Consider the following 20,269-nt stretch of genomic DNA (forward strand, 5'->3'; position numbering starts at 1 on the left):
CAGCGGCAGGCTGATGCGGCCACGGCGGCCGGCAAAAAGGCGCGCGGACAACCAAACGTTGTTTCTTTCGCCTTCGGAAACACACACACAGCTCGCCGTGCTTCCGAGACCTTCGGGTGACGTTCTGGACTCGTTGGCAGACGCCGGCACGCAGGACTCGGCTCGGCACTGCGGGTGGGCCACCCTGTGCAGCGCCTTGCTTGCGATCAAGACGAAGTTATTTTTTTAAATAAAAATAAATCGAAATTTATTTTTTTTCTTTAAACTGGGCTCACTGCGGTGACCCCGCAAACCAACGTCGCTTTGTCTGCGCGGAAAGTCGCGAAACTCGGTCAAGCCTCTGACTGCCGCGGATCAACTTGAGCCGCGGGTTGTTCCAGACTTGGCCGTAGAACAGGGGTCCCCAACCCCCGGGCCGCGGACCGGTACCAGTCCGTGGCCTGTTAGGAACCGGGCCGCACAGCAGGAGGTGAGAGCGGTGAGTCTGCGCGTGGCCCGCCCCCATTATTTTATTATTTACCACTTCCGTCCGCCCCTCTTTCCCGCACTGCGCACTCGTCTCAGTCACAGTTTTGGTAAAGCCCATAAGCTAACCCCAGTAGCCACAATGAGTAACAAACAAACGTCGCCTGAGAGCTTCTTTGAAAAGGAGGAAAGACCCAATGATGATCCCCACCCCCCCCCCCCCCCGGTCCGTGAAAAAAATATCTTCCACCAAACCGGTCCCTGGTGCCAAAAAAGTGGTACAACGCTGCCGTAGGCGATCGAGCAGTTGTTGAGATGCCCTCGGCCGTCGTGAACGGTTGCGGTAGTCACCCCCCCCCCCCCCCCCCAGAGAACACAAAGCTGTTAACCACAGTCTTGACGGCATCACAGAGGCAACTCGTTCGTGCAACTTTTGATTCACCAGCAGCTGATGGAAGCTGACTTGCTGACTTACATAGAGCTGAGGGCTCGAGTCGAGTGTTGCACCAAGGTCACAGCCTGGCTCTGGCCAGAGCCAGGCTGTGATAGATGCGCCTCTGAACCATTAAGCAGGGCTGTGCTCAGTTTTTGTTGGTGATGTGCGGTGGTGCACCGCATGACGTCGGTTTTTCGATGGGTTCGGTTTCATCCGTTTGGATTCCATCAATCGTCAATGCAGAGAGAGAGAGACATTTAATCTCCAAATATACAGTGTCGGGATCGAAGCCACGACCTCCTGCATACCAGGTGATGGAGTTAACATCCCACCACACCGCAGCACCCCACATAGTTGCACCTATCAGCGTAGAAGTGTGAGCCCATGCCACGTCTTGACGCTACACTGCTGATGTCGGCGGTGTAGAGCAAGCAAAGCAGGGGCGCCCAGCACTGAGCAGGTGCGGAGCTCCTGCGACTGACAGTGTGCCATGGATGACTGACCTTTGAAAATAACAAATCGATTGCAGCCGGCCAGATTATAAACGTAACGAGTGGAGCTCAGTTGAATGGATGCCCAGACGAACGCCAGAGAGGCATGCAAGGAAGGTCTCGTGGTCGAGGGTGGCAAACCCCTGCCGGCAGCTGGAGTAGGACGAGCAGCACGTGGTTGCCTCAGGCCGTGGCGTCAATCAGATGTGCACGTACCTTGGCGAGAGCCGTCTAAGGCCAGTGGTACTTTCTGTAGGCAGGGAGTACGTGTGTTTGTGTGTGTGTGTTGAACTTCTTTCGCACCGCACGTAGCCAAACCGTGCTAATTGGAGGTTGTGGGGAAAGGACAGCAAAGACACACACACACGAAAACCACGAGAAAAAAATACGCGGTGGGTGAAGAAAATGGCCTTGACAAGATGAGCTCCGATCTGGCGATGGAGCGGCCGCTCCTAGAAAATCTTCAACGACACCGAAAGATTCGCAAACCGGTTCCCAAGATTCCCACGACGCCGTCAGCGAACCCACGCTTGTGCGTACGTACGCTGAACTTCTTTGGCGCCGTACGTAGCCGACCTTGCTCATCGGAAGGTGCGGGGGGAAGGAACAACAAACCGAAGACAAAACAAGCAGTTCTCAAGGAATGAGTTTTCAATCTGGTTTTTAAAGTGCCATAGGCTCCCAGTGGCTTCCTAGCAATGGAAGGAAGAGCACACGAACGCGGCCACGGGCGGGTCGACGGTGCGCTGTGTGGAGTGAGAAGCGGGTCAACTTCAGCTGTGAACGGTGCGGCCTTGCCCATTTTCCGTCGCCGTGGAACTTAACGAGGACCCCTGCACAAAGGCCTGGCCGTGGGGCGGCCGTGACGATGCCGCTGATACTCTGGTAGTGCCGCACCTACTGCTCATTCCAAAACCGATGACACTGATGAGAATGCTGATGCTGAAACCGATGATACCGCCAGTATTGCTGGAAATGGATGATATTGCCAATACTGCCACGATTGATACCGAAGATGCTGCTGATACTGCTGATGGCGAGACTGATGATGATGATGCTGCTGCTGATTCTGAGGCCACCGAAAACTGCTGTTGCAGATATACCGACGATGCCGGGGGATATTCCTGGTGCGCATATCGATGATGCTGCCAGTACGGCCGCCACTGAATCTGGTGATGCTTATAACACCCGCTGATGGTGCCGCTGGTGAGTGCGGTGCTGATAATGACGTTGCCTATGATGACGATAGTGCTGCTGCTGCTGATGATGAGGATGATGAGGATGATGAAGTGTATCGCCGTGTGAAACACGGGCGAGTCTGTGACGGTCTGTGAGGGTTTGTCACTGTGTCGCGTCTGTGAGAGTCAGTGCCAGAGTCTGCGTGTGTGGGGGAGTCACCACTGTCCCAGACGTCCCCGTCTGCGTTACACTTTTTGTGCATTTAGTTTGGTTGTCCTTCCCCCGCATGCCTCCAATGAGCACAGCTGGCTACGTACGATGCGTAAGATGTTCAACGTACACACGCTGTTTTATTCGGTGTCCCGAGGTTGATTCTCGGCCACAGCTAACATCAGGGGCAAGTGATATCTGAACCAGTCCTGCGTAACCCCATTCACTCACATATATTGACCAGCGTGGTGAAGTATCGTCAAAAACAACCCCAATGGCTGACGTGGCCTGGGGAGGCCTTTATCCAGCTGTGTGGTAAATTAATATTGTTATTAATGTGATCTTTATGACTATGTAATGAACGTAGATTGATTGAGACGTTGGTTGTTTGATTAAGTACCAAAAATATATATAACTGAAAAGAAGCAGTATATAAAAATAAATCCCTGACTGACTCAACGTTTAAACTGCAATGTCAAAACACAGCGGGTGTTAAGCTAAGATTAGCGCAAAGCTAATTTTGAAGACGTTAATATCTAAAAAGCATTTTGCTTCCCCTAATGTGAGGTATTGCGGTGAAGATAAAATGATGAATGGGTACTTTCCCACCCAATTGCCAGGCTTTAATCTTAATATCAGGTTGGACATTTTGCAGGCCCCTGTGAAAAAATGCTAATGCGGCAGCCGGCTTGAGATTCGCCTTCAAAAACAAGCGAGATCCAAGCTGCGCATGGGCCAGGCCTGCATCTGTCATGTCTACTCTTCAACAGATGTTTCAGTGACGGCCCTGTGGAGTCGATTCATGTTTTTATCTGTTTGGACGTGGTGTTCACGGTTAGGGCAGTAAGCACATTGGACTTGTAATTTAGAGATCGCCGGTTCGATTCGTGGGTTGAAACTATTTGAAATCCCGCCACCTCTGTCCACCCAGAATGTGTAAATGAGCACACAGCGATGAGTCGACCGTCAGGTCCGCGCGTGGTGGTGGTGGTGGGAGTAAAGTGTGGGGTGGCTCCCACCTCTTCTAAGACGCAGAGCCAGCGTGGAAAGGGAGACCAAAGTAAAATGTCGAGATGCTCGTGGAGGCCCTTCTATCAGCAATAATAGAGGCAAATAATTGCACTGCTGCGCCTTTACCAGAACATGTATTCACAAGGAGGGTATAGATTTAGCTTTTTAGTGTTATTCGTGGTGCGCTATGGAACAACCTTATTTTTTAAAAGGGCTTTCTTGATTACCCGTTATTTAATGCCTTAATCTGACCATGATTCACCTGGCCAAAATGTTAAATTTACTCTTTTTTTATTCCAATCATCAGAACGTGTGTTAACCGGTAAGATGTGTAACCACTTCCGTCCGGGCCTGAACATACATTCACTATTTGAACTATTTTTTTATCTTACCAGGTAAGGCCCACTGAGCTATTTAGCTCTTTTTCAGAAGCGACCCGGTCAGATATAGCTCAACGAAGTGGCTTATCATGTGGAAAATCATAGCAGCCAAACACTCTAAACGCGTGTTTCTAAATGTGGAGGGAAAAACCAGAGGACCCGGAGAAAAATCCACGTGACCACGGGCGTCAGGGTCGGGATAGAACCCACGACCTCCTGCATACAAGGCGTTGTAGTTAACATCTCGCCACGTATGTGAGCTTAAGCTCACTTTCATTCCCGGCTATGGTCAATGGCGGAGCCAAGATATTCAGGTAGAGGGGGTAACCTCTCCAGCAATGAAAATGATAGAGGAGTTGTTAGTAAGTAAGGAGTTGTTAGTAAGTAAAGAGCTGTTAGTAAGTAAGGACTTGTCCCTTGCTTTTTATTCGACGCGTGTGCGGCGATGGCACAGCCATCGATCGAGGGTCGAATTCGAACCGCGTTGTGTGATCGGCATCGCGCTCGCTGAAGGTGTCGATGCCTTCAGGGAAGTCGTCTACTGTATACGCAACTGCCCACAATTCTGTGAGTCACTTATAACTGCTGTGCCGTTACTTATTGCCAATTATGGACTCAGACTATGGTCCTATCATCTCATAGAGTCCCTGGCACAGAATAATATGCTACACAGTGGCAGTGGGGGTCGCAAAATGCCGATTTATTACTAATAAACCCCAATGATCCGATCGAAATTAGGGGGCACGTGCCACCCCCCCTCCACAACTGACTCCGCCAGTGGCTATGGTCCTTGCCTTTTGATAGCCGTAATCCAAATTTACCAAATATTTTTTTTGTTTCCGTAAAAAAATAACTCTAAAATTACTCAATTGGGATTACACGTCACAATCATTGCCCCCCAGTGCTGCGAGTCACCTTGGGCTGCACAGGGACAAGCTACCATTAAGAGGTCGCTAGACTAAGCAATACACATTACGGGGTTTTTTTTGTTTTAATATAAACACTCCGAGACCTTTAATTACGTTGCGGGCACAATATAAATGTAAGAAGTATGATTATATTAGTATAATATTACGCATCACTGACCAACAGATACATGCTCCACAATGTTGGAAGGGGAATTCCTGCAGCTATGCTGCTCTTAACACTTGCATGTTTTCACTGGAATTTTTGATTCACGTGTATTGATGTCGCTGTTAAAACTTACACGTAGAGCTTACTTTCACCCGTACCTAACGTTTTCTGGCCACTCTCGCTGTCATTTTATATTTGCGTTGTGTTTTTGGGGGGGGTATTCACGCGTGTTTAGTTTATGACCATCAACTACCTTGTTTGTTCGTTGTGTAATATGCCTTTCGGACACTGTACTCATTCTCTGCCATATGATGATGATCATGATTTGTCTTTTGTTTTTGTTGTTGCTGTGCCCTGGCACCACGGATCCCCCTTGTAAAATATCCAGGCAAATAAGAAATCAAATAACCTCATACTCAAAACTCAATAAGGCATTATTAGTGCTAAACGTTTAATGTACGTATGTTAAACTTCTTTCGCACCGTGCGTAGCAAGCCATGCGAATCGGAGGTGTGGGGGAAGGACAACAAACTAAACACAAAAAGTAGTTGTAAAGGAATTCATTTTCGATGTTGATTTTAAAGTGCATCGCTCCAGTTGCTTCGTAATATCAAAAGGAAGAGCGTTCCAGACGGCCGCGGAAGCGCATGTCGAAGCGCGCGATGCGGTGGAAAGTACTTAAGTCAGGCTCCAAGAGGCTCGTGCGTGCAATAACACCGAACACTGAGAAGCTGGCACTGTTTACTAATGAATAATTTGGTGTGTGTGCTGCGTCGAGATGTACTGTATGTGCTGTGACTGATCACATCGGTGTCCTGGTTTAAGTAATGAATCTAAATATGCAACGGTGAAAATGAAAGCGTCATTATTGGTGGAGTCGCGTGAGGTGTGATGTCACAACATCCCACGTGCTCTTGCAGTTGTGACAATAGATGCTCCTTATTATAATGGATGTTGCAATTAAGAACACGGGGAATCTGCGAAGACCAATGTAATTGCCTTCAATTGTAGAAGGTAACAGGTGTAGCTTCTGTAACTGCTTGCTCACGCGCCTACTGGCAAAAGGGCCTCCACTAAATGGAAGTTCTATAGAGTCCCTCTCAAGGGTATTTGGTCTACTCTTCCAAGCGACATTCAAATGCATATATGTTAATTGCCCTAGACAGAGCCGATTTAATTTTGCAAGTCAAAAAAATGGTTTTCAGAAGAAAAACACCAAAAGCGGACGTTGCATAAACGTCACTTTTTCTGGGTCTCATAAGCGTCAAAGATTGTAAGGTCAAGCGTGACCGTCAAAGGCAGCTCAGTGCATATTGGGGCCGAAGAATCAGCTCTCTTCCCTGCCACAGGGAAGAGAGCCAACCTGTGCATCAACCAATGTGCACGTGCATGCACGGCCGGGTTTTCAATCCACTGCTGGATGAGGGCCTTCCCCCCACGCCGTGCAGGGCGTGAAGGTACTTTGCTAAAACTTCACCACGCTGGTCAATGCGGGTCGGTGAAGGCGTTGAGAGTGCCGGATAGCAATGGATTTTGCTTCGCTGCACTCTGCCGCCCACAGCACCTATTACACCTGCCTTTGTGCACGGCGGTCACACAACTAAGCACTATCCGGGCACTGTCCGGCCTCAACTGTCCAGATTTGATGAGATTGGGCAGATTCCCGGAGGTTTGGTCGATGGCTCACCAACCGTTAAATGAATGAAATAATAAATAGACAATGAAACGTTGTCTGTTTTACTAAAAACTATAAAAGATTAAATAACGTTTTGTTCCAAACGGCCTGTGTGGCCTTCTTGGCCAATATTTTTTTTTTCCAGCAGAGATTTCAATTAAGCAAGGAAACTCTGCATTGGTTTTCACTTTTTATATTCATCAGCAGACTGTGTCCTGTTAAATGCCACTACTAGATCTCGCGGCGTTTTAGATCAAAGTAGAGTGAAGACTATTCGTCAGTTGCGTCGATTAATCGGCTGAAAATTGTAATCGGCCACTGTTATTTTGCGGTCATTACTTGAGCCCTTTTACGTAGGGGGTTTACTGCCTCCTACAAGCCACGCCCAGGTCAACGTGAATGATGACGTCCATGACATCACCACGGCCCGCCCATCACCTGTCCAATGACACACGTGGAAACAGCAGTTAGAGCCCCCCCCCCCATCCCCAATTCTTTCAATGCTATCTGATTAGTCGAGTAACCGGACCGATAATAATTAGTCGAGTAATTGATCAATTACATTCTTGAATAGCCCAGCTTGAGACGAGATCCTTCACAAACTGTGGAGCCATTCTTCTCAGTGCAGAAAAGTGAATGTTTTCATGCTGCCCACAATAAATCAACGATCCCGGTTTACACTTTTTTATATTTTATTTTACACCCAAAGGTATAAAATACCAACTTTTCTCACGTCTTCTGGACACGACCATGATGAACCGTTTGTTGAGGAACTTATTTTTGGTGGATCACAATGGCCAAAACAGCATTTTATGTGTTTTTTTTTTTGTTGCAATATTTCACACCATTGGAATTGTTTGTGCCCACTTGATCGGTTTGTTCCAACAAAGTCCGCGCTCAGATCAGAGCACAGAGCCGAAGCCGACCACGCGGAGATCCTGGCTTGGAGTCTTGAGTTTCAGTGACTATCAAGTTAACCGGGGTTTTCGAGTGTACTAAATTGATGGTCTCAGCCCTCTCACCGATGATCAGCATGGGCTTAAGCTCATATATGTGGGGCCTTGTATACAGGAGGATCGTTGGTTCGATCCCGACCCCTGTATATTTCGAGTTTGCATGCTATTCCCCCTTGTGGTTGTGTGGATTATTCTCTGGGTGCTCCGGCTGCTATAGATTCCCACATGATAAGCCACTTTGTTGACCTATCATATATGGCCAGGTCACTTCTGAAAAAGAGCTATATAGCTCATTGGGCCTTACCTGGTAAAATGAGAATAGTTTATAGTTTTAGTGTATAGTTTTAAATATGCTGCAACCTCCGCGTTAATAACAGGTTACTTGAAGGGACCTCAGGTTCTTTGATATCTCCTTCTGCATGCCATTCTCTTACGTGGACGAGGTCATGCTATCCTCTGAGCGAGTACTGAATTGATGAACCATCGTTTCGTGATAGCTCGGTGAAAAAAATGTGGAAAACAAAGAAAACAACAAAACAACATTTGAAAATGACACAGGAATAGATGCACTTCGTTCAGTTGAGGCGTAGCGCATGCTGGAGGAGTCACGTGCGCGGCCAATCTGCATTTTCAGGGCGACGCTGGACCAAGGGGCCTTCCCGGATTGCCAGGCACGGTGAGTTTGTCCCCCAAACTTATAAATTCCTCACGCCACCGCTCGGTGAAACTTGAATTCCGCAGCCAGTCGATTCAATGCACTCCACAGCAAAATAAATCTTACTGTGTGAGAGCAAAACTTTGCGTGCGCGCGGGATTTTTTATTTCTTTTTTTGTTAGCGCATTCAATGTAAATGTGAAATCTCCGATGTGAGAACCGCACGAGTTTTGCCGTGGCCGTTTCAAACGCGCTGTCCAAAAATTAAATGCGCTTCCGCGTCGGTGCTGAACACTGAACACTCGCAGCATTTTTTTCTGTATTGTCACGCTTCTGTGTATTCGCTCGTAGGACACTCAAACCTCTGTGGTCCAAGAACCTGGAATTCCGGTAAGTGGCGAGCAGCCCCCCCCCACCCATTCCCGAGCTTATTTGTCCGCAGGAATTGCTGAACTTCCTCCTCTCAATTGTCGACGACGCCGGGCGTCTATTAAAATGTACCGGGAGCGGCGTTCGATGTTTACTCCTCAGCGGGGAGCAAAATGAGTCGCGTGGCTCGCAAATAGGTAAATGATTGATCGTTCTCCACGAGGCCGAACATTGCATCGCCCGAGGGCGCTTTCACGTGGGCACCCGATAAATAATGAACTCTGCCGAATCATTTGAATACTCGTTGCGGGAGTAAAAAAAAAACCGAAACGGATTATTATTAGCACGTAGGCTTTCGCGACCAATAACATTCATAATAGCGGGGTTTTTTTTGGGTTAGATCGCGTAAATGTATAAATGTGTCGTTAAAACCCCCAACCACCCGACACGGCCAACTAGTAAGGGTTGTCACGTAAACAGAACGTGGGCAATTCGTCACTAGTACAGCACTAACCGGTGTGTTGGAGAGCCAAGCCACAACATTTACAATCTGAGAACCAGATTGTAAATGTTGTGGCTTGGCTGTGTCAGGTGGTGGCATGTTTCAACGACACATTTATATATTTACACAATCTAAACCACCCCCCCCCTCCCCCCAAAAAAACCCCTGTATTATGGACGTAGTATTATTGTTGTCGCAAAGCGCCTGCGATGCTTATAATCTGTTGAAAGCTCTCGTCACGCTTTGTGGAGTTGTTCAGCGGTCACTCCCTGCGAACGTGATGGCTCGCGCGCTCCTCCGAGTGATATTTTGCACCGGTGGAGGTGGTGGTGGTGGGGGGGGGGATCTCGGGGGGGGGGGAGGGGTGGGTTGAGTTCGTTCCAATGGAGCACACGCCGCCTTCGCCGTTTGGCTGCGTATCTCCCCCCCCCCCCCCACCTCGAGAAATTAATGCACTTCTTCCACACCGGCGTTTAATCTAATTTACGCAATTTGCATGTTGGTGAAGTGCACGCCATTCTCAGTTTGGAACACGGCCGTGCTATTGATTGTGCTTTGCGACACACGCGCGCGCACACACAGAGACAAAGATCCCCCACGTTCAGCCTTAACAGACTGTTGGGCGCAAGTGATGTTAGTGGGCAGCTATGAGGGGGTGGGTGGCTAGCAACACGCCCGACCGCCTTTGTCTCCCCAGTGGCGATGTTTACACACTGCGCCAGGTACTCATTTGAGGCTGGGTCGAACTCGGTGAGGCCCAGTACCGGTTCAGATAATCCTCACTGGTGGGATTTGAACTCTGGTTGTCGGGTTCGTAGCGCAGCGCGCTAACCGCTACACGACTGCTCCCCACACACTCAACCACACACAGACACACAATGCGCACACGTTCACATTCGCACAATAAATAAATGCATACACACGCACACACACTTCACCCTATGCGCTAGCGCGACTCAGCAGGTGCATGACTGCTATTAACTGTGTTTTGCAACACACGCAGCAACGCACATCACCATGCACTCTTTGATGCGTGCACACACTCACAAAGGTGCAAGTGCACGCGATTCTCCATTTGGAACATGTCTGCGGGATTATTTTTTGTATTAATTGTCTTGCACGCAACAACAACAACACACACACACACACATTTCCACTGTATGCTTGTTACATGTACACCACTCATGCACACGTCCATACGCACGGACGTGTGTGCTCACAGGGCTTGCCAGGTGAGAAAGGAGAGAAGGGGGACCGAGGCCTCCCTGGAGAAAATGTACGTAACCCCTTTTCCCGGAGCATGTGATGGGAAATGTCATACACGGCGAAAGAAATTTGGCGGTGTGGATTTCGCAGAATTGATCTGCTCTACATTGGGTTTTCCGCTGCGTCTCAATTCTATCACTGACCACACATTTCCACAGTTGTTTTTCTTGCTTAAAATGTAATCTTCTCTTTTTTTGGGGGGGGGGGGGGCGGGGGGTTTGGGTTCAACAAAAAAAACATCCAATCGGAGATGTTCCTCTTGCAACAGATGTTATGGGTTGGCCTGGGCGGTTTTTCTTTTTTTGCCCACTGCCATCGTGAAATGGAAATCATAAATAGCATTTCGTGCCCCGCTTCTATCTGAGCTTTGCATCCCGTGTCTCCCAAGTCAGGGGATGGCTTCCCAAACCTACCCGCCCCCCCTTGTCCCCTCCCCCCCTAAGTCTTCGCGATCCGTCAACTCCTCCACGTGGTGTCGTCCGTGCGCGCGCCGACAATTCCACCGCCCCCCCCCCCACCCCCGTCCATTCTAACGCAGATTAATCCATTGTGTCGCAATCGCCCCACGAAAAATGTAAAACCTTCCCAAGCGGCGGTGAGTGACACACACACACACCGCCGACGTTTGGTGAAGGCCCACGCCGGGCTCTAAATTTGAGCGTCGTGTTTATTTGCATTTAAAAAGCAGACGCTGGCCTGGCCGCTGCGCACCGGGTGCTGACGGCCCCGTTTAACCGCCGGTAAAATGCAAGTCGCGACATCCCGATTCTTTGGAAACGTCACGCGGTTGGCAGCTCATGGACGTTTCAATTTTTTTTTTTGCCAACAAGAGTTATCGCGGCCGAGAGCCCCACGTTTGATATTTTATCTGTGATTGAAACGCTGTCCTCTCCCTGTCCTTTTCATTTTGGCTGCTTTTTTTTTTCTTCCCGAGGACGCGTCCTGTTATAAGCACGCCTTGCTGCAACCCGGCCAGTACTAATGTTTTGACAGCGTGCTTATTTATTTTGGGGGGTGTGGGGGGGGCAGCTGCTGTCTTTGGTTGCGAGGTTGCTTCAGTCCACCAACAGATTGCTTGCGGTCTCGAGGCAATTAGGTCCATGGGCGTTTGATGAAGTGTTGAGATTCAGAGGCTGCTGGAATATTCGGGTGTTTGATTCTCAACAGCGAAACTAATGCACAGGGCATCCCTTTATTTTCTTTCAATAAGTTGTGAAGGGGCCCTGTTAAAGCTTGCTGAATCACTGAAAGGCTTTATTTTCGTGGAAAGATTAACTCTTATAGTGTTGATTTTTTTTTGTGTTCGGATTTAGAGGGTGTTCGTATTTTGCATAATTCTCTTCATCCTTGTAAATTCCACGTGAAAAACGGGTGAGATTTCAAAGATTTAACATGAAAAGATTGAAATATGCAATAGAGTTTAAATGTATATAGTTTCTAAATGCAATCACATTTCAAAACATTGACACTGAAGATATATCCGTATATGTTATGTCCTAACATTTTTTTATATCTGTAAATAACTTAATCTACAAATATGAAGAAACATGAAAATCTAATAAATAAAAAAACCGAATACGTTCAGTGTAGTCAAATAAAGATTAATTACGCAATACAAAAATAAGATATATAAATATTCAAATGTATCCATTTAAAGTGCAGTACAGTATCAGTGGGGTGGAATGACGGCAAAAGTGGCTCGTGGCCCTGTACCATAAATCGGTCCCAACCTTTATTTGATACCTGGGCACGGTTACCATCAGTGGTGATTGATATCTGAGCTCTCGTGGACCTCCCCTTCTTCGCTAATCGGCACTGACTCAGAACGGTGAAGTATGGTCAAACAATAAAACAGGAATGACACAGCGTGGGGAAGCCTTCATCCGGCAGTATGGTTACAAAGGGCTGTAAATTACGAATCCAGACGCACCAAGGTAGATCATATTCTGTCAGCTGAGCATATAAATAGGCACCAGTGTCTTTGTCCCATTAACTCCGTGTGATAATCCACATTTTTGGAGCCTCAAAAGAAAACTACCGCATCAATTCTCCTGGGCTGTCAAAAACGTAATGTTGATTTTATATAGATATGCCTCAATATGCTTACCCTGTCACAAATTGCAACGCTGTTAAGTTTTTTTTTTAAATTGGTCCGTTACCATTTGTACAGATTTGCCTTTGCTTTATCGCCCTGTCTCTCCGTGGCGTGTTTCGTGCCACAGGGTGCGGCGGGGAAACGAGGAAACTCCGGACCTCCTGGCCCCGTGGGCCCAAAGGTGAGTGACCAGAAATCACCGAAACCATTTTCCACCGAACCGCTTGCATTGCTGCGTGGGGGGCAAATGAAGAAATCCCTGGCTTGCAGTGCCACCCAGTGGCAAGTATCACTCGCTGCAGCGGCGAAGCCTCGTGCAACGGACAGAGAGAGAGCGCACACGTACGCGACCTTGCAAGTAATAACAACGCAACTCATGTGCTTTGGGATTGCACCGCATGTGTGCAACCTGAAAACGCATTCGAGAGCTATATTAGAAAGCTATGTAAAACGAACTGAATTCGTATCGCAATACAACTGGTATCTGCATCGCGCCCCGGTGTGCGTCCTTATTGCAAGATGCTGTACAGAAAAAGTGGGCATGTTTAAACCGAGGCTGTTAGTCACAGGCAGAGGAGAGAAGATATTGAGACCGTACTTGGGAACGGGGATAGGGAGTCAACAGCACAGATGACTGTGGGAAAGGAGTTCCAGACGATGGGGGACAGCAGGGGAGAGAATGCCCCAGCCTTAAGTGGGCCGGACATCATTGGCAGAACCAGCCATGTAAACCCGCTAATGTGCACGCACGCACGCCGCAAAACGGGTTGCGGTTTAAGCTTCCATTTATTAAATAAGCGGGAGCAAGAGCAAAGTAAACACCGGGTTCACTCGCACGGGCAACAATGGGGGCGAATATAAACGTACCTTCGTTTATTTGTGAATGGCTTTTTTTTTCTTCCCCGTTCCGCAGGGTGAGAAGGGTGAAGTTGGTGGTATTGGACTTCCTGGAGACAGGGGATTTGCCGTAAGTGTTACCCAAACACTGATTCTCATAAGGTAAATGTACGGACGGGAACAGTGGAGACCCTTGCTCGTGATATTCATTTGTTCATTTGACCCTTCGCTTTTCGTTCACAGGGACCTCCGGGAGTTCCTGGCCTGGTTGGGCCCCCTGGTTCACACGGACCCATCGTAAGTTGCCCCCGGGACGCATGGGCTGCACCTTGTCTTGTTTGCCTTCTTGAGGGAGTCAAGAACGAAATATTACCGAGCTCCCCAAAGTAGTTTTTTTTTTTGGGGGGGGGGGGTTGCAATGCATTGGTCAGTTTCCCAAAGAAGCTAGCTCCCAGCACGTGGAGCGAAACGTCGGACGTCGTGCCGATCAACACGAGGCACACATCGCGAAAACAAATTGGAGACATGCACAGCACGACCGCGAGAACCCACAGAGATATATTGTGTGCTTGATGAGTTTCACGCGGGTGAACTTGTGACCTTCTTGAGGAACTTTTACTGTTGATAATTAGTTGCTCCATTTATTCTGGGCGACCTGAACCGACTTCAGTCTAGAAGTGTTCTGACCATTAGTGCAGTATGTCATTTTAAATTAGAATTCTCATGATTCGATATTCTTTTTGCAGGGGGCCATTGGACCTCTTGGCCCACAGGGCCTTGATGGGATGAAAGGTGAGAAGGTGAGTGGTGCTTTTTCTATTCAAATATATTATTTAGAAATAAATTAAGCTGGTTATGAAATGTGTAATGTCGAGCAAAAATATCACGCGGTGTGGTTGCTGACACGTTGTCATGTAAGGCAATCGTCTGAAATGCCACCAATATCATTGCATCTTGGAAACTAACCAGGCGTGTGCCTGGTTAGTATTATTGCATGGGTGACCACTCGGGCTTACGATAGGTGTTGTAAGCTTGTTATAGACACAAAACGCCAGTGCCGAGTGTCACCACTTCGCGTGAAGTAAGTTTTTTCACTGGCTATTGCAGTTTTTAGCCTAAATGCCAAACACTCAGTAGGATATTGGACGAACATCCCAGTTTAGTAAAGTGGATAAAGCTAAAAGTACAGCCCTGCCACAGCTGGCAGAATGGTCTCCACTCGTAGGAGTGCTTGAGAGACCCTCTAGAGATGTATTAGCCCTGCTCTTCCACGCAGGCCAGATGTTATTGGAATAAATGGCAGTACTTACACTTCAACCAACCAAACGTGACCTGCCGATCGACTAACTGCGATGCACCCGTTTATTTTGGTGCTGAGTGAAGAGTGGCGAGCAGATTTTAAGAAACTTGCTCCATTGTTTAAATTTCATCACCGAGATATTGAACCCGGTGACCTGTGCATTGCCAATCCAGGGTGCGGACCACTACACCACATCAGCATCCAGGTTCCAGGTTGAGTCGCCTTCTAAAAAAATGGGCCTTTGAGTCTTTCCGCGGTAAACAATTGGCATCGTTATTATTATTATGGTTCTGTATTTGTTTCTTTTCAGGGCAACGAGGGGCTGCCCGGTGCGCAGGGGATGCCAGGTCATCAGGGGCCTCCTGGCACCCCAGGGGAGGTTGGGCAGCCGGGGCTGGGCAAGACTGGCGTGACGGTGAGGGCAACCAGCCGTGGATCCCCGGGCACTCCGGGCCCTAAGCCAGGACAATGTTTAGGCCCCCTCTGACCCACGCCAGGTGGCCACAGGCCGTGCACTCAGACACCGAACACCCAAGCTGCTGGGCAATCGGCAGTGTTAACGAAGTGAGTGATGATGTTATTCGTCGACTGAGCGGTTTTTGACTCGAAGTCAGCGATGACTGTGAGCGGACAAAAATCATCGAGCGAGAGATGATGGCGATGAAGTCCCGCCAAGCATGTCTGGCTACGACGAGACGGAATTTACGAGTTTTTAGAGACCACGCTGCTCTGTGGAATGCCAAGCATGGTATTCAGCTGTGTACATATAAACAAATATTTACTGAGTTCACTGATTGGCTGACATGTTAATATTTTGGTGGAGGGGGGGAATACATGCTCACACAAACATTTAATAACAAAATTTCTACTCCTTCAGTCGACTAGACCAAGATAATGACTCGATGAAATTCACATACTGAGACTTGGCTAAAATTCCATAGTTTGTCTTTGACAAGATTAAGACGATAATTAATATAAAATGTAAAAAAATCAGACTAAACTAATGGCAGTAATCAGATATTTTGCTGACGGGGCATGCAAAGGCCCTGGGTTAATTGGGCGGAGGCTCTTAGCCATTTCCACGTGAGCCCCTTTGGAAGCCGGACGCTGCGAATTTGAAGACTTCCTCACATTTGAGCTCTCCGTTCTCATTTGTTCTGAATATTGTTGGTACGGTTTTGCTTTTGAATGTTGTGCTTTGCTTTGCAATCACTTTCTTGATATCAAATACTCATTTGTTCTGGCATCTGCAAATGTACAGCAAGGGAGGTGCAATATACAGAACTGCTTTTTGTGTTTAGTTTGTTGTCCTTCCCCTGCACCTCCGATTAGCACGGTTGGCTACAAATGGTGCGTACGTAGTTCAACATACATATTTTCATCATAAGTAATTATGTTGATGGTGATTATTATAATGATGCTTTAATGACGTAAGGCTCAACAAATTAATCACCAAATATTTTATTTAATGACATTAGCTTTTGCTAAGAACTAGTGGGACATCGATTCATCAATTGAAGTTTATTTCAAGCCCACGAAGCATGTATCGATTTGCACGTGAAACAATTGACACGTTTCAATTCACACATGTCGCATGCTCACGTCGTTTACAAGACCACTCCAGCGCAACCACAAGTGACCGCGACGGTCACCTCGGCGTAAAAATCGTTGTTTTGAACCTCCGACAATTCGTTAATTTGACGGGCTTGTGCATTATTACACCTCTGCTCATAACGCACGTGACCTCAGTGTTGATTTTGATTTCTTTATTCCCCAGGGTGACCCAGGCAGAGCAGGGCCTTCAGGACCACCAGGTCCCTCTGTAAGTCACAGACACAAAGCCACATTATTCATTTTTCCCTTACTTACGAAAAGCAATGTGTTTTTTTTTACATCCAGGGGGAAACGAGAGTACAATCTAATGTTTTCTCCACAGATGCGAGCTTAGGGTCGCAAGGAATTGCACGTGCAGGACTGAGTAAAAACATATCGATATCAAAATATCTGAGTCTGGGTCCTGTCTGTTGGGTTGAGGGCATTTTGGGTACAGGAAAATGTTATGAGACTTCTAGAGCATTAATGGCCTGGTCCCTCTTTTTCCGTTTTTTCATTGAGGTCTCACAACTAATAAATTGTCATTATGTTAAGTGGACACCCAAAATCCCAAATGTATACCCTGCCACGGTAATTCCACCAGGTCTCCACTGCCCCTTCCAATAATGTTCACGATCAATGTCTGAGCCACCAAAACCACACGGACACCCTCCCTTGGTTCGATTTTCTGGGTTAATGGATACATTGTATTTGCATGCGTTAGCTCATTGTCTTCCTGAAACATCTCCTGGTGTTCCACCATTTCGGCGGTTCCAGCTTCTCATCGTTCCCAGATATTTGATTTGTGTGAACCCACTGTCTCTCAACCACTGCCGCCGCCGGTCAAAGGCATTGTTTATTATTTGTTTGTTTTTCCGTTCTGATTTTTACGAGACGCGCTGCACCTTCTCCTGTCGCTCGGCAGGGCGAGAGAGGCTTGGCAGGTCCCATCGGCCTCCCTGGTGAGAGAGGACTACCTGGGATAGGTGCCCCTGGACCTCCGGTGAGACACACACTCCTCTCCCCTGCCTTCCCCCGTTTCCGTCTTCGCATCAATCATCGCTCGGTGACTGCCGCTCAGCTCTCCCGAGCCTCCGGGTGGCCCACGAATGAGGCAATCACTTCGGGCGAATTCCCGTTACAATCTCCAACCTCCCCAAGCCGCATCGGAAGGGGAGGAAGAAAAAAAACAACCTCAAGGCATCCTTCATGGGGAGACGTTGGGGCGTGGTACTCGTGGTCTCGCGGCGCTCCTTGGAAGGGGCAAGCCATCATGTGTGGGCGTTACGGACAATTTTTCTCTCCGCGCCCCGTAATTTATATCCCAAAATAAGTAGAGTTTGGGGGGGGAGCTCTGTGGGGGGGGGGGGGGGGGGGCACGTCCCCGTCCAGTAGGAATGCCGTTCTGGGCTAAGCTGTTGCGTTTTGCTCCACCACCATTGCCCTGTGATGTTCGTCCTTTTTCTACTTAAACAATGTCTGACTGGCAAGGTGGGCTGGTGGCTGACTGGGCGGCTAAGAATTGAAAAGTAGTTTTGAAGTTCAAATCCTGATTTGGAGGTTGACTCAGCCTGTAAACCCGCTGGGGGGGGGATCTTTTAAATGATTCACCACTTTGTGGGAAAGTCAGCAGTGGTTTTTCTATGGCTAGACTTAGCCAGCCATAGCAATGTGGAATTTTCACCACTGGCGCATGGCTGCAAACAGCAAATAAGCACCACCTCAATGCCATTTTTGGTTCAGGAAATCATTTTTTTCTACTTTTTTAAGGGCTGCTCGGGAATCTGCCTTTCCATTTGGCTTAGAGGGGCATTACCATTAGACTCTATTCCGAGCGTTTCATCAGTACGGTGCCGCCGTGGGATGGGGGGGGGGACGTGTGGGGCATATCCGCAGGCCAACAGCTCAACCTGAGCGGACGTGGGATGTTTTTAATCGTCTCTTTCTCTCTTCGCTTTCCATGTAATTTTCCTCGATGTGTTTGTTGATGCCGACTGAAAAAGGAACGCGCATTTTCACCCTGCGAGGGCGCGTGGCAGCTGCAGAGCGTGTGGGGCGGGGGGTGGAGGTTAGGTTGGGGGGGCTGTGACCTCGCTCCGCACGCCCACTGATTGCAGAGATTGGATCTCATGCACGGTCACTCCACCCCCTGCCCCCCCCCCCTAGAATCAGATGGAGCCGCCGAACCCCCGCCAGCAGATAAACTCCGACGCGTGCCCAGCGAGGACCGCGCAAATGCGCTTCGAGGCTTAAGTCAAATGCAAAAGAGATGCTCTCGAGCCAAATGCAAAGTTAATGTAAATCGGTGAATTAGATCCACTTATGCATTAAAGAGCCATTACAGACCACATTCATCCGCATGGCCCTAATGTGCACGGCATGGGACGCCGGCTACGAAACGCACTTACGAGCATTAATGATTAAAAGTGTACATGAAGTACTAATCCGAAGCTTAATTTTTGTTTTTCAACTTTCCTCCCTTCACTGAAGATTAAAAGCTTTGCAGGCACCTGCCTCTCGCCAAGAGGACACCAGGCAGTGGCGGTGCTGGCTCCTTGGGGTGGCCCAAAGCAGAAATTAATTTTCTATGCTCCCGTCAAACCCCTGCCCCACCCCTTTCAACTTTTAAACGCCTAGCGATTTGTCGGATGTGATGTAAACAACCGCTAGAGATGTGGGGGGATGAGAGAAAAGAGCTGCGGAAGAGATGTGTTAAGTTATACGACTTGGGGCCCTCAGCTCTAGCTTAGCCATCGAACAAAGACGGTGATCACCGCATCGCGCGGTGCTTCCAGATGCGCATCTGCGGCCATCTGGAACGCTCTTCCTTCCGATATTAGGAGGCCGCTGGAACTATGCACTTTTACATCTAAATTGAAAACTCATTTCTTTAGAACCGCTTTCTGTTTCTAGTGTTGTTGTCCTTCCCCCGCACCTCCGATTAGCACGGCTGGCTATGTGCGGTGCGAGAGAAGTTCAGCGTACATACAATATGCCAACGCCACCGCTGCCCCACAGATGCCAGACAGACACCTGCATCGCACGTCTTGGCTGTCTACGATGAGTGCCCTGTGACTGCAACAGGGCATTCAGTGTGCAGGACATGACTTCCATTAGGACGGTGATGCTCGCAGTAGCCAAGCCCCAGTGCTATCTCCACAGAAACCGTGTGCTAGGTCAGTGTTTATCTCTCTGTGTTCAGCAGGTGACCTATGATGCTTTGTCTAGACAGACATTGCAATTTCAAGATTCCCAAAATTGAGCCCTGTTAAGTCTTTTTATTGGTGGAGCATCGAATTTTTAGCGCTACCCTCGAGGATTTGTCTTGCTGTCACTAATATTCTGAATGTAAAAGTTCTGGCTGCAGCCAGAATCACCCTGATTGCACAAGACAGCATCAGATCTCAGAAGATAAGCAGACTAAGTAACTAGGAGCAACCAAGTAACTAGGAGATGGCAGACCAAAATGTTTCTTTTTATGAATTTCTCTCAGTGCTGTGCTTTGAGATTTACCCCCCCCCCCCCCCCCCCCCCCCCACCGTTTGCATCAGTTTTCTCTGGGCATCGCAGTTTATTCCCACGTTAAATTAAAAAAAATACCATTATTGGATTTGGCCAAACATCCGAATTTGAGACCTTTCTCTCAATATCTTGGCACCCAGTGAGGCTTCCCTGGGTATGTACATGAGTATTATTAATGCTGTATTACTATTTTTGTGTTTGCGTATCCCTAACAGGGTCAACGTGGAGATCCCGGACATGAAGGGCGGCAGGT

At 48.2% G+C, this 20,269-nt stretch overlaps 1 protein-coding gene across 2 annotated transcripts in view; it reads left to right on the forward strand.

Moving 5' to 3' along the window:
* Positions 1–20,269, forward strand: part of COL22A1 (collagen type XXII alpha 1 chain) — a 164,965-nt gene that overhangs the window by 98,681 nt on the left and 46,015 nt on the right. For both annotated transcript variants that reach the window (XM_032952970.2, XM_032952969.2), the window contains 11 exons: positions 8,512–8,553; positions 8,884–8,922; positions 10,626–10,679; positions 12,892–12,945; positions 13,678–13,731; positions 13,845–13,898; positions 14,348–14,401; positions 15,212–15,316; positions 16,679–16,723; positions 17,420–17,497; positions 20,232–20,267. In XM_032952970.2, the coding sequence (XP_032808861.2) occupies positions 8,512–8,553; positions 8,884–8,922; positions 10,626–10,679; positions 12,892–12,945; positions 13,678–13,731; positions 13,845–13,898; positions 14,348–14,401; positions 15,212–15,316; positions 16,679–16,723; positions 17,420–17,497; positions 20,232–20,267 (615 nt within the window). The remainder of the gene's footprint in view (positions 1–8,511; positions 8,554–8,883; positions 8,923–10,625; positions 10,680–12,891; positions 12,946–13,677; positions 13,732–13,844; positions 13,899–14,347; positions 14,402–15,211; positions 15,317–16,678; positions 16,724–17,419; positions 17,498–20,231; positions 20,268–20,269) is intronic.

Source organism: Petromyzon marinus, chromosome 12, assembly GCF_048934315.1.
Source record: "Petromyzon marinus isolate PM22_M1 ecotype Great Lakes invasive population chromosome 12, UKy_Petmar_22M1.pri1.0, whole genome shotgun sequence".
NCBI lineage: Eukaryota > Metazoa > Chordata > Hyperoartia > Petromyzontiformes > Petromyzontidae > Petromyzon > Petromyzon marinus.